This window comes from Erpetoichthys calabaricus, chromosome 2, assembly GCF_900747795.2.
Source record: "Erpetoichthys calabaricus chromosome 2, fErpCal1.3, whole genome shotgun sequence".
In the NCBI taxonomy this organism is placed as follows: Eukaryota; Metazoa; Chordata; class Cladistia; order Polypteriformes; family Polypteridae; genus Erpetoichthys; species Erpetoichthys calabaricus.
Window position 1 is genome coordinate 254920363 of NC_041395.2, and position 13931 is coordinate 254934293.

At 39.6% G+C, this 13931-nt stretch overlaps 1 protein-coding gene across 1 annotated transcript in view; it reads left to right on the forward strand.

Moving 5' to 3' along the window:
• The first annotated feature begins 455 nt into the window (after window positions 1-455).
• Window positions 456-13931, forward strand: part of ccdc6b (coiled-coil domain containing 6b) — a 61529-nt gene continuing 48053 nt past the window's right edge. The window contains exon 1 of the mRNA XM_028795394.2: window positions 456-897. Within this exon, the coding sequence (XP_028651227.1) occupies window positions 634-897 (264 nt within the window). The 5' untranslated portion in view covers window positions 456-633. The remainder of the gene's footprint in view (window positions 898-13931) is intronic.

Consider the following 13931-nt stretch of genomic DNA (forward strand, 5'->3'; position numbering starts at 1 on the left):
ACCTGAACTGTATTAAGTAAGTGTTTTGGGTCTTTTTTATAGTCTTCCACATATTTACACTACGTCAGCCCTTCATAGAGAGGTGCCTTCAATTAAAATACAATAGATCACAAAAGATCTCTCTCGTTCAGTAAGTTTTAACAGACACCAGAATGCCATGAAGTTCCTGTTGACAGTGGAATGTGGGAGGAGCACCTGCCGATCATATGTAACTTCCAAAGAATGCTGGGTATTTGCAATGCCTACTATGAATAGTGTAAATAAACAACGGTGTTATAACTAGCAAATCATTTACATGAAAGTTCTAAGTCATCTTCCTCTCGGTAAGCGATCAGAGCACAAATCGAGCATCCTCTATTGCATTCGAGTCCAGAAGGCCTGCCGCTGTACGGCCCCGCAGTTAATGCGATGCAGCTCTGGGTGCCGCTATTGTGCCTGGACGTGCAGTTGCTGCGTTGATCGTGGGGGTCGCTCTACGTGGCGCACTTCCCCAAATCCTTCTCTTTCCGTCTCGCTCTTCAATACGTCCTCTCTCTCTCTCTCTCTCTCTCTCACTCACTCACTGGCGCGCGCCTCTCCGCCCAGCTGTCGTAACGCGGCCCCTGTCGCTCTCACCTCACTCGCTGGGCGAAGATGGCGGACAGTGCAAGCGAGAGTGACACAGATGGTGCGGGCAGCAGTTCGGCCGCCGTGCCGTCCTCCACCTCCTCTTCGTCGTCTTCCACTAAGGCCGGAGGTATTGTCATTTCGCCTTTCCGGCTAGAGGAGCTGACCAACCGTTTGGCTTCGCTACAGCAGGAGAACAAAGTGCTCAAGATTGAGCTGGAAACCTACAAACTCAAGTGCAAAGCTCTGCAGGAGGAGAACCGAGACCTGCGCAAAGCCAGCGTCACAATTGTGAGTAGTGCAGTCGTTCTTCGGGGTGTTTGGGTCGTGAAAGCTGGCACACGGCGAACGAAAAGGGGCATGCCTGCTGGTTGGCACTCGAGCACAGGGCCCGTTGTCCGTGAGCTTTCCAATACTGAGTACACTTATAGGGAGCTCGATTAAGGAGAGCGAGAGAAAACGTGTGGATCACGATGTGTGACAAAGACTGGCCAATGTAACGGGGCCCAGCGCCTGGATCGGGCGGGTCCGGGCAGGGAGAGGTCCGTCCTGGACGCTGGATTCGGTGGTGTTGCCATCTCTCCTTGTCTGGCGACGTGCGATCTCACGTGTCTCCTCCATTGAGACCGCCTTGCGGGTCCGAGAGAAGGTGCCAGCCGCACCAACTTTAGTTGATATGGAGTGACTGCTAAAGCCACGCGCTTTTGCACGTGTAGACGGAGGGAATGTTTTTGAAAGGAGATAGGACGGAAAAGGGAATTGAGTGCTGTGACAATCTAAAAAGCACGGAAAGGGCTGAGATCAGTAATGTCGCATTGAGTGCGTTGCTGCCTGAAGTGCTTCTAACTTTCTGCATGGCCCGTGCTGTAAACACACAACCTCTATTGTTGATGCTTATGGTTTGGGTGGGGTTTGGAAAATAACACGTTGGTGGCACGCCGTACAACAGTAACAAAAACCCAACACCTGCAATTTGTTGTTCTTTGTGTGCTCAGCCTTGGCCTAGTCTGCCGCGAGTGGGCTGGCCATTGTCTTGGCTCTCCTTACTTGTGAGTCTCACCCAGCTTATATGGCGTGGTTTCTTGCTCAACCAGATTATAAGATCATCTTTCTTGGCATTGAAGGTGCTGCAGAGATAGAGGCTTATTGCTTAAAAACACACCCTTTGTACATAGTGTGTTGTATGTTTATTATAGGATTCTGCAATGTCAGTGTCTGGGCTGTGGATTTTAGGATGGCACCTTGCCCTTCTTAGCCAAGTGGACAGATGCATAACAACATGTTAGCAGATTGGCTATTATGAAACACATTATAAGTTTCTGCACATGTAGTAGTAGTATTTTGTCAGAAATGCATTTTATTTTAATAACCTGCACAATCAAGGGAGTGGCACTTGTTGTTCTTTTAGGGACATCACCACCATCATGCAGATCCGGGGTCCTCAAGAGTTTCTCCAGAATTCTAATTGGGGCCATTCTGGAGCCACTAATAGATATATGTGACTGCTTTTATTTCTGCATACTCCAAGATTTGTAGAATGAATGTAAAAAAAAAAGTCTGAATTGACATAAGCCACTTTAACTTGGGATGTTCATAAGAAATGTAATGATTTACTTCATAAGGCAGAAATACATAAACAAGAATAGATCTGTCAGATATTTGTAATATTAAAATGTTTTTTAATTGTTTAAAGTCTAAATATTATTGTATTGTAATAGAAATGTATAATTTTTTACCCTCTGATATATGTCCATAAAGGGCTAGATCCCTAGTAAAGGAACAAAAATAACATTTTCATAACCACTGACCATAAAATAGTCTGAAACAATACTTCACATGCTTATGTTTGAAGTTTGTCATTTTTAAACTTCTGACTGTTAGAATGCTATTATCACTTATACTATTTCTGAGAATTCTTTATCACATTCATGATTAGCAACCTCTAAATAACATAAAACGACACTCCACATGACCATATTACCAATCCCCTTTTTTATTTCAAAGGTTTGAGAAAAGGAGTAACTTTGACTTCACGTATCTCATTAGGATGTGAACCGCTGGGGTCAGTTGACATGGCATGCACACCTTCTAGTGCTTCTGATCATTTTTGCTTAAGACACCTATTGGTTTACTCTTTATTATAAGAGCATTTAATTTCCTGCCAGAAATAGCCATAAAATGTAGGGTTTTCAGGCCTAGAGGGCTAAAAATAGGTGGGAACCCAAAAAAGCTTGATTTCTTACATAACAAGGCATCCAGTCAAATAATATATCATGTGGGGTTTTTCTCATACCAGTGAGTGTGAGGAGGTGACAAACAAGAAAAACTGAAGTGATTCAACAAAGCATTCATAAGTAATTCTTATGAACACAATAACAAAATGATGATTTGAGGGAAGGTTCAAAAGACTTGAAAGAGGTGGGTGAATGACCACTAAACATGCTGCGCTGGAGTTGGGAGGCAATCTCCTTAGTGCATGGACTGCTGGGAGGGAGTTCTTTAAGGATTTAGTGGTGTGAGAGATAAATTGCCAGCAGCAAGGCAGTCCATAATATTTTTTTTTTGTTATTGTTGGCTGCAACTAAATGATTTGGGGAAGCTGTGGAAACTGTCTCTCATTTTGACGCCTAAACCATCCTCTTAGGCACTCAGCAGTAGTTGTAGTTTAAACAAGGTGTTTGAGTGTAAAACCTGGTGGCATAAAGTAGAAAATAAAGCAGATTTGGAAATTGACTGTAGGATAGATGGACTTTCATGGTCAAAAATAAAAGTGAGACAAAAAAATGATACATCTGGGTGAAGCAGACTTAGTTATGATCATATGGGATGAAATGTGTAGAGTGATTGGTTAATGACATAGTATTGGCCACGCATCCATGTAGATCTTCTAAGTATGGAATGAAACTCATCCATAAAAATCTCCAAGACTACATTAATGGGAAAATAGAATATGCTGGTAAATCCAGGTACAGGTTGTTTTTGTTATATTATTCCTAAAAGTAGACTGACTTATTAAGATTTCTGTGCCATCACCATGTCCAGTCACAGTATGGTTGCTGCCTTAATTGCACATCTCATGAGTACAATGTTTTAAGCAGTATTATAATTTTTACTTACAGTACATATAAAATGAATGTCGCTTAAGTAGATTACATGTTGCACATCTTTGTGTTTATCTAAATGATGAAATAAGTGATTTTCTGTACACAAGATGAGGAGTGCCTGTGGATAAAACCACATTTTAAGAAGATGCTCATTATAAGTGCAACTGTAAATCTAAGGAACTTACTACTATTAACTCCATGTAAGGAACCTCATGCTTCTCTCCTGATAGTAGAGTAGTTCATTTTTACTAAGTATTTTATTTGTAGCCAGGTGGTCCTTGAGAAGGTTTATCCACCTGTGGTGTTCCTCTGACCCTGCTCTTTGCTATCTAGCCCAGTTAAGCTGACAGTCATTTGTAAATCCAGGTTACCGATCTAATTTCATGTCTTCTCATACTAATGGAATTCTAGATTCCCTTCACTTAAGTGACTTGCTGTGACTGATACAGTACATGTATTGATAACTACATTTTAAACCTCATGAATGATTCACCCTATATTTTGTTTGCAGTGAGATTTGATTTTTGTTGTTTTGGTTATACTTGTGGTTTCTTTTGAACCGTTTATATTAAAAACTAAAAGAGCTAAAGCTTTTATATTTTTGTTACATTTTACCTGATCAACTTGATTAATAGTGCAAGATCTAATATTGATTGATCAGGCTTATTGAATTGATCTCTACATTAGATGTAGCAGCACATTGATACTCAGCTTTATGATGTTGATTGAAAAATGGATGGACTGGCTAGACTTTTAAGAATCAGTATTAATTTGGAAGTTTCATATTTCTACACTTAATTTTGCATACCTCCATATGTCACAGAGTGCTACTGCAGAGTTTTTCAGATTGCAGTCAAACTGTGTCATGTATGTGCATTTTGTCCAGAAGCAAGGGAATATGTCTTATGGCTTTGAGGGCAGTCATTATCAGTGAAATGGATGGGTTCTCACCAATAAAAAAGAGTAGTCTGTTTTCTTTTTTTAATGTGTGCTACTTCTATGGGGTTTGATGCTCCTTTACCTGTCTGCTGAAGGAGCTCAGCAGTTTTGTAAGGGGCAAACCTTTCAGATCTACTTCATTCAGGTGCTAGGGACAGTGACATTTTGAGGCAGGTTATACTGAACATGGAGTTAAAGGGCATCTATTCCTAATGTGAAAAATAATATAATGGGTGCAAAAGCACAGAGGTGTGCAGTTTGCCAAGAGCCCATTAATGCTGATGAAACCCAGGTGACATTGTTCATGAAAAGCCAAAAATTAATGGGCAGATGGATTTACACACTATCATTAATCCCTTTGTGTACTGCCAGAGGATGTCACCAGCAGTCTCCTTTTTATGTAAATTAGGGAAGTAGATGCTGCTAGTTTCACAGATGGAACAAATTAATAACAAACTGTATTGCAGTAGCTTGTGTCCAGTTTAAGTTTTGCTTATTGCTGTCTGATGCTTTAGCAGGACTGCAGTATTCACTTTCTTCAAATTAACTTTGAACACAATTTAACATATATGTAGATGGGGCAAAGAAGGGTTGTAATACGAGGTAGTAATTCTGAAATTAAATGTGGTGACCCCTGGGCCACTGCTCAGTAAGCCTACAGAATTTCTTTGTCAATAAAAAATAAATATGAAATACCTGTGGTCTAGTTTAAAAACACCAAAGTTAACACTTCAACGTAAAACATAAGGTTTCTATGTATCTGGTTATGCAGTAGCTTAGTTTAAAAGTAAAAAAAAAAAAAAAGTATTTTAAAGGGAAAACAAATATCAGAATTGGTATCTGAATCGGCCAAGTCAGTAACATGAAATTGATGGTTGGTATTGGCCCTAGAACTTTCCTAAGTATGGCCATTTACTGTATTGACTATCTGAGCATCCCAATGTTACTGGCTTACTGCTGTGGATGCTAGCTGTGATAACAAACCCCCTGGAGCTGGCTGATCAGTCGTATCCTTAGTTTCTTTAGGAATAACAGTTTGTGAAGTTCACAGTTTATTCTTGCAATAACTGTAAACAAGGTATAGCAGTCAGTTTAAACATTATTTCATCCACAGAGCTCCTGGATGACCGCATCCCAGCAAGGATAGAACATTTTTAGAATAAGAAGTTACCGAGATATCTGCTGTGAATGATAAGAACCATGTACAACAATAATTTCTCAAACAATTGACATACATTTTTCAAATAAGTCCAATTGTGTATGTATTGTTACAGGCTCTAGGTCTGTTTTTGGTCTCATTTGGTCCAGTACTTTCCTCATATCACTGAAAAATTGTTTAACTGCTGTAGGAATTGTTTTAATTTATATGGAATCTTTGAAGCCTGCTCTGTTTAGCCATGGGATCAGGCCTGTTGATTTGCAGACTTTTTGTGGGAACAGCTTTTGAGATACATAATTTATTTAAATATACATGTATGGACAGGAAGGCACACACCCTCAAAAATGAGTGAAGATTGCTGAGAGTTTGCTTGCCATATGCTTGATGATGAAGAGAAAGAACTGAGCACAAACACACACACCATAATAGATCTGTAAAGCTTGACGCTAGTAAAGGCATTAAGCTACCCCTGTACCAATTTGTGTATCTATGCAGCTTGTTTACTTGATTTGATTAATTTGTTTAATATCTTTAGAAGTCTTGAGATTGTACTTGCCTTCTCTATCCAGTAATAAAGTACCTGTATTTTCTTGGACACCTGGACTCACCTTCCTGTCTCTTGTGCAACTCTGTGACCCATGCTTGACAATACCTGTATAAAGAAAACAGCGCTTCTTAAATTTCAAAATATATTTTATTTGAAAATGAGATGTTAGATGTAATTTTTTGAGAAATACAGATATTAAATACAGAGTAAAAATGAGATATTAGATGTAAGTTTTTTTTTTTCCCATTATAAGCGGAGTGTGTTTTTTTTTGCGATGAACAAAAAAAAAAAAAAAACTTTGAGAAGAGCTATGAAACTCAACTAGTACAGTATCGATACACAACACAACTACCCACGCAGACATTCGGTGGAGCACTGGCTCAGAATTTGGCTATGTGTATGATGCTGCGCCTACACTCTCACCAAGACTGCCGAAACAGGAAATTTCACAACTGCCTGTCACTTTCTTTTGGTCTAACAAGAAGGACAGACTGTTGCTGGTTTCCCGAGACTTGGCAAAAGTATAGGCACTGCATTAAGTATTTTTTACATCACATTAGATAGATACTTTAATAATCCCAAGGGGAAATTCACATACTCCAGCAGCACCTTACTGATATAAAAAACAATATTAAATTAAAGATTGATAATAATGCAGGTAAAAACAGACAATAACTTTGTATAATGTTAACGTTTACCCAAACCCGGTGGAATTGAAGAGTCGCATAGTTTGGGGGAGGAACGATCTTCTCAGTCTGTCAGTGGAGCAGGACAGTGACAGCAGTCTGTCGCTGAAGCTGCTCTTCTGTCTGGAGATGACACTGTTTAGTGGATGCAGTGGATTTTCCATAATTGACAGGAGCCTTCTGAGCGCCCGTCTCTCTGCCACAGATGTCAAACTGTCCAGCTCCATGCCAACAATAGAGCCTGCCTTCCTTACCAGTTTGTCCAGGCGTGAGGCGTCTTTCTTCTTAATGCTGCCTCCCCAGCACACCACCGCGTAGAAGAGGGCGCTCGCCACAACCGTCTGATAGAACATCTGCAGCATCTTATTGCAGATGTTGAAGGACGCCAGCCTTCTAAGGAAGTATAACCGGCTCTGTCCTTTCTTACACAGAGCATCAGTATTGGCAGTCCAGTCTAATTTATCATCCAGCTGCATTCACAGGTATTTATAGGTCTTTACCATCTGCACACAGTCACCTCTGATGATCACGGGGTCCATGAGGGGTCTGGGCCTCCTAAAATCCACCACCAGCTCCTTGGTTTTGCTGGTGTTCAGGTGTAGGTGGTTTGAGTCGCACCATTTAACAAAGTCATTGATTAGGTCCCTATACTCCTCCTCCTGCCCACTCCTGATGCAGCCCACGATAGCAGTGTCATCAGCGAACTTTTGCACGTGGCAGGACTCCGAGTTGTATTGGAAGTCCGATGTATATAGGCTGAACAGGACCAGAGAAAGTACAGTCCCTTGTGGCGCTCCTGTGCTGCTGACCACAATGTCAGATGTGCAGTTCCCAAGACGCACATACTGAGGTCTGTCTTTAAGATAGTCCACGATCCATGCCACCAGGTATGAATATACTCCCATCTTTGTCAGCTTGTCCCTAAGGAGCAGAGGTTGGATTGTGTTGAAGGCGCTAGAGAAGTCTAGAAACATAATTCTTACAGCACCACTGCCTTTGTCCAAGTGGGAGAGGGATTGATGTAGCATATAGATGATGGCATCCTCCGCTCCCACCTTCTCCTGATATGCAAACTGCAGTGGGTCGAGGGCGTGTTGAACCTGTGGCCTCAGGTGGTGAAGCAGCAGCCTCTCCATGGTCTTCATCACATGTGATGTCAGAGCAACAGGCCGGAAGTCATTCAGCTCACTAGGACGTGATACCTTTGGGACTGGGGTGATGCAAGGTGTTTTCCAAAGCCTCGGGACTCTGCCCTGTTCCAGGCTCAGGTTGAAGATGCGCTGTAGAGGACCCCCCAACTCCGATGCACTGACTTTCAGCAGTCGTGGCGATACTCCATCTGGACCCGCTGCTTTGCTGGTACGAAGTCTCCTCAGCTCTCTGCTCATTTGTGCTGTTGTAATTATGGGTGGGGATGTCTCTCCTATGCTGGTATCAGCAGAAGGATGTGTGGAGGGTGCAGTACTCCGAGATGAGAGTGGGTTAGGGTGGTCAAACCTGTTAAAGAAGTTGTTCATTTGGTTTGCTCTCTTCACGTCTCTCTCGATGTTGGTACCCCGCTTCGAGCTGCAGCCAGTGATGATCTTCATCCCATCCCACACTTCCTTCATGCTGTTATTCTGCAACTTCTGCTCCAGCTTTCTTCTGTACTGCTCCTTCGCCGCCCTAAGCTGGACTCGGAGTTCCTTCTGCACGCGCTTGAGCTCATGCTGATCACCGCCTTTAAAAGCCCTTTTCTTCTGGTTCAAAAGGCCCTTGATGTCACTTGTAATCCATGGCTTGTTGTTAGCATAGCAGCGTACAGTTCTTACTGGAACTACAATGTCCATACAGAAGTTAATGTAGTCAGTAGTGCAGTCAACAACTTCCTCAATGTTCTCACTATGTGATCCCTGCAGGATATCCCAGTCTGTAGTTCCAAAACATTCTCTCCGAGCCTTCTCTGCCTCCGGGGTCCACTTCCTGAATGATCGTGTGGTTGTAGGTAGGACCCTCACTTTTGGTTTGTAGTGAGGCTGAAGCAGAACCAGGTTATGATCAGCTTTCCCAAGCGCAGGCAGCGGGGTGACGCTGTATGCATCTTTAACGTTTGCATACAGTAAATCAATAGTCTTATTTCCCCGGGTGTTACAGTCCACATACTGGGAGAAGGCAGGTAATGTTTTGTCCAGCGTCACATGGTTCGGTGGCCATTATTGGTAATTATACTGAAATTTACATTTTGTTAAAATTCGTTAAACTTGATGATGTATGAATGTTTGTCCAGGCCAACAAAAAGTGTTTGTTATTCTGAAAATTTTGTTACTTCAGTATACATTATAATGGGGTTTGACCTTTATATGCATATTTATATGTGTGTGTTTGTGTGCAAAAATTTTTGGTTCCTACCTCATTCCCAATGCAGTCAGGATAGCCTCTCATTCCCAGCTTAAGTTGAATTGGGAATTGTTACTGCTTTATGCAGTGAGAAGTTCAGCCTCCTTCCATGTTATTATTGGTTTCTAACTGTCGTGTCATCAAAAGACTTGCTTTGTTAAAATGTTTTGAATAAACAGGCAAAACAAAGCATATAAGCTCATAGACCTGGTGGGTATTTTTCGTACGTGGATTAGTCGTTTAGCCGGATGTAATTGTTGACGATTTGGCCTGATCCTGGATCTGTCGGTTTTTCGAAACTCTTGCTGGAAGTGTTGTCATAGCAACACATCCTAATCCTCGAACCTGCTCGGAGCAGGTTTGTTCTACGTAAACAAGGATTAGTTTACACACGTAATCAGAGAGAGTGCGTGGAAGTCATCCAGTCATGGCTTCGCCGTTCATGAATGAGCGACCAATAGATATTGGTGTGCAAATTATAAGATGAGAATTTCATATAGAGAGGGTTTTGCGCGATCGGCAAGATCCTTTATTGCTCCTGGAGGAAATTCTTTTCGAAAGATACCGCTTTAGCCGAGGGGGAATATTGTACCTCAAAGATTTATTAGCACCTTATATTCGAAGTCAAATTCGGCAAAGTCGGGCTCTCACAACCACACAGACAGTAGGCATTGCTTTGAGGTTTTTTACAAGCGGCACTTTTTTATATACTGTAGATGATGCGGAAAATCTAACTAAAAGTGCAGTTTGCCAGGCAATTCGTAAAGTCTGTTTGGCTCTGAAATATTTCCTTCGGGTTTTCATAGTGTTTCCTGGACACCTGCTTGTGCAGACAATAAAAGAGGCGTTTCATGCCATTGCAGGTAGGTAATACACAGGCTAAAACACCCACAGTTCCATGAAGAATCTCTCAATCAGCCTAACATTCTCATTACCAGGATTTCCAAATGTGATTGGGGCACATGGGACTGATCAGAGTGGAGTTTGATCAAACATTATTTGGAAAATGTACCTCTCCTCCTGATGAATAATCAGACAGTGTCTTCATCAAATATTTGACCTTTGTCAATATCTCGTCAGTCAGACACAGGTTCAAGGGATATGACATTCTCAAATGTGTAAATGTAGTCATTAATCAGTATTTCTTCTTCTGTTCTTCGTTTTCCTCTTAGAGTCTGGAACACTAAATGTTAATATCTATCTATCTATCTTTTATATAATTGGGTGCTACAATGTTTTTTTGTGGGACGTGTGAGTTACAAGTTACTGGGAGGCTCACCTCCTACTTCCAGTATTGTGAAAAAGGGTAAGATATGCTTGATGAAAATGGCCCATGATTACATAATGAATCTGATGCTTGTGGCTTCCACAGACCATTGTTGGCCCTCAGGACACAACTGTACAAAGTGCCTGCACTCAGATGATGATGAGTGTGAAGATTGCAGCGGAATATGATAAGCAGTTTTCATGTAACTTTAATGAGAAGTAATTTAAAGGAACCTAAAAATGTTCAACACCTACAAGACTCTGGTACTGAAGTCTCTGCTATGGTTTAAGGTTGCAAACACAAACACACACAATTTTTTGATAAATGTGAAAATGCTTGTAAATTTAAAAAAAAAATCAATTATTTCTTGTATTGCTGTAAACTGATTATCTCTGTTAAAAGGTTACATAGACAGCTCAATGATTCCAGTCTTTTGAAGATGGACTGACATGTATGAAGCACTTTTTCTGATTTAGAATAGATGGAGGAGAAGAGGTCTAAGCAACATCCCACCAAAGCTTTGGGAGGATTAGAATTATTTTAGAAAATCTTTTATAAGTGCATCCGGCAGTACTTTATTACATGCGTAGTTCAGCAACAATGTAGTTCACTACGCTCCTAGAGGATAACTGCTAATACTTTTTTCCACTTCCTTATTAACCTAATTTTTGCCCTCCTTTTAATGATGTATAAACCTTTTAATTTTATGTGCTTGACAGAAAGATGTTGTCATCTTGATGTACTGTTCTAAATTCAGCGCCTAGCAATACCCCAGTTTGCCAGTAGGCACTCATAGAATCTCATAAGATTTGTGGATCTTTCTTACTGCTTTTAGTCTTGCAAAGATTCTGAAGTCTATCCTAGTAAGTATAATTTGTGTGCTGTATAATCCCCCTGCCCCCTATTTTTTTTTCTTTAGAGCTGGGAAGTGCTTGGATACCTGAATGTGACATTGGTATTGTTGAATAGCAAAGCTAAACTGTAGGTTTCAAATTCAAAGCCAGAAGTCTCTTTTCCTTAATTTTATCCTGTCTTTCAAAATAACATAACTTTGTACTTTCTTCTAGGTCTATAATCTTTTGAAACCTGATTCTCCCTGTCAAGAGCATGGTTAAGACTGAAGCTATTGCTCCCTTTTCCATGCTATGACATGCAGTCCAAAGTTTTAAGTTTCAGTGGTACTATAGTCCATACCATGTTTGTGACTTACAGTAAGACATAAACTAAAATATAAGGTGCATATAAAAAGTGTTTCAGGAAACTTTAACCAGGTAAGGTTTATTTCTGATGCTTTCCAAATTTCTTAAGTACTGATCTGGTGTGTTTTTTTTCCCATGTGTCATTTATGGCCCTGAGGTGTATCAGAAAGTGGTGTACAGGTACATGTATAAATAACTGAATTGGTTAGTCCAGTTGAATTACTTGCATACTGAAGCTAAACCATGCAGTGTAGTTTTGAAAGATTGTCATTTTATGAATACATTAAAATGTTTATTGTATTAAATGATACCAGTAAATTCACTGAAGCAAATACTGTTGTACAAGAGAAAGTGTTTAAATAGAGGTTGTACTTTTTAGTTACTGTTGCCATACTGTTTTCATTGATATTTAAACCATTCTTTTAATTGTATTTAAAACTTAGTACTTTAGAGTAAAACATTAACGTGCCTCTATAAGCCAAATAGAATTATGTTAACACCTTCAATTCAGTTGCCTTACTGGAAACTGACAAAAGCGAAAAGCAAGCACCACAATAGCAGGATGTCCTAGTTTTTTTTACTATTCTGTGTTTTCAATGGAGAAAAGCTCTGAAACTTGAATGGAAATTGTTGGTCACATGAAATACAATAAACAATCATTATAAATATGGGTTTATTACAACAGAAAATTGTATTAAACAGAGCTTATTTTAAGCATTTATTTATTTTATACAGATATTTTCAACAGTAGCTGGATGGATGCAGGCTAGTTTGGTTTTGTGTTAATGGCAGCACAGAGTAAAAATACTAGATATCAAAGCATGACATTTTGAAAGGGAACAGTTAATAACGTTACCAAATTACCATTGCAACACTTAAGTTAATTCTTAAATGTCAAGCCATTGTCATTATACATGAGTCACAAGCTTTTCATTGAGATCTGCTTATATGAAATTATCTGTATGATACTGACTAATTTAATAGTTATCGGATAAACTGATTTATGAAAGGCAGGTGGATTTGTAGCAAATTAGAACTTTACAACAATTTTGATGATGATAAGCTGTTCAGCATGGTAGAATTCTTTTTGTTATATTTTACAAGAGCAGATTGGTCAATCCTATATTTTATAAACCGTTTTCTTACCAATATATATCTTTTTAACAGTATGAAGTTTAGACCTCTGCAAGTATTTCTGATTAATTATTTTGTTTGTCGAAAGAATTGTAATCAAAAACTGAAGACTACATAATAAGGAGATATTGCCAATCACTGATACAGTGTTTTATGTTTTCTCTTTCTCTTCTGAAATTTATTTACCTTTTCAGTGGCAGTACTGTTGTACAAATATCAGTGCATCATAGAAATACTTAGACTATCTGTGGATTCTGAGAGTTCAGGTGGCTATAAAACTTTTATTTACAAAACATGTTTTCATTATGTACAAAACCTCACACAATTTTTCTAATCTCACACACACTACATTTCTTATGATTTCTTCAGAATTTCCTATGAGCCACTAAGCACACAGTGTCTGTATGTAGTAACATATAGAAAAAGCTTGGAAGGTGATTACATCTATATAGAAAAGCTATACAGTGAAATATTCCAAGTAGTATCTGAAGCTGTTGAAAGTAAGTTTTTTTTAATTTATTTATTTATTTTTTTAATATTCACATTTCACATGGCAGTTCAGGTTTAGAAAGTGAGACAGCACAGCAAACATAGCCACTACATTCATTTCTCACAGTTAAGCTTTTACTTGGAGACTACTGTTTTTTTGTTTTTTTGGTTTTTTTTTTTACTTTATTTCCTCACACTGAACATCCTCATGGCCACACTTTTTTTTTGGGGTCATATAACATTGTATAGATTGTCTGTCTTTGGTGTTTATAATAGGTAAAAGCCTCATTTGAAATATGATTTCTGCATTAAACAATAAACAGGCCTGCACAGTAGCATATGTGATCTATGCCATCACCTAGTGCATCTCCCCTGAAAGATCTAATGGACTGTGTCTCCTTCATCAGGCTTTCATTGATGGAGAC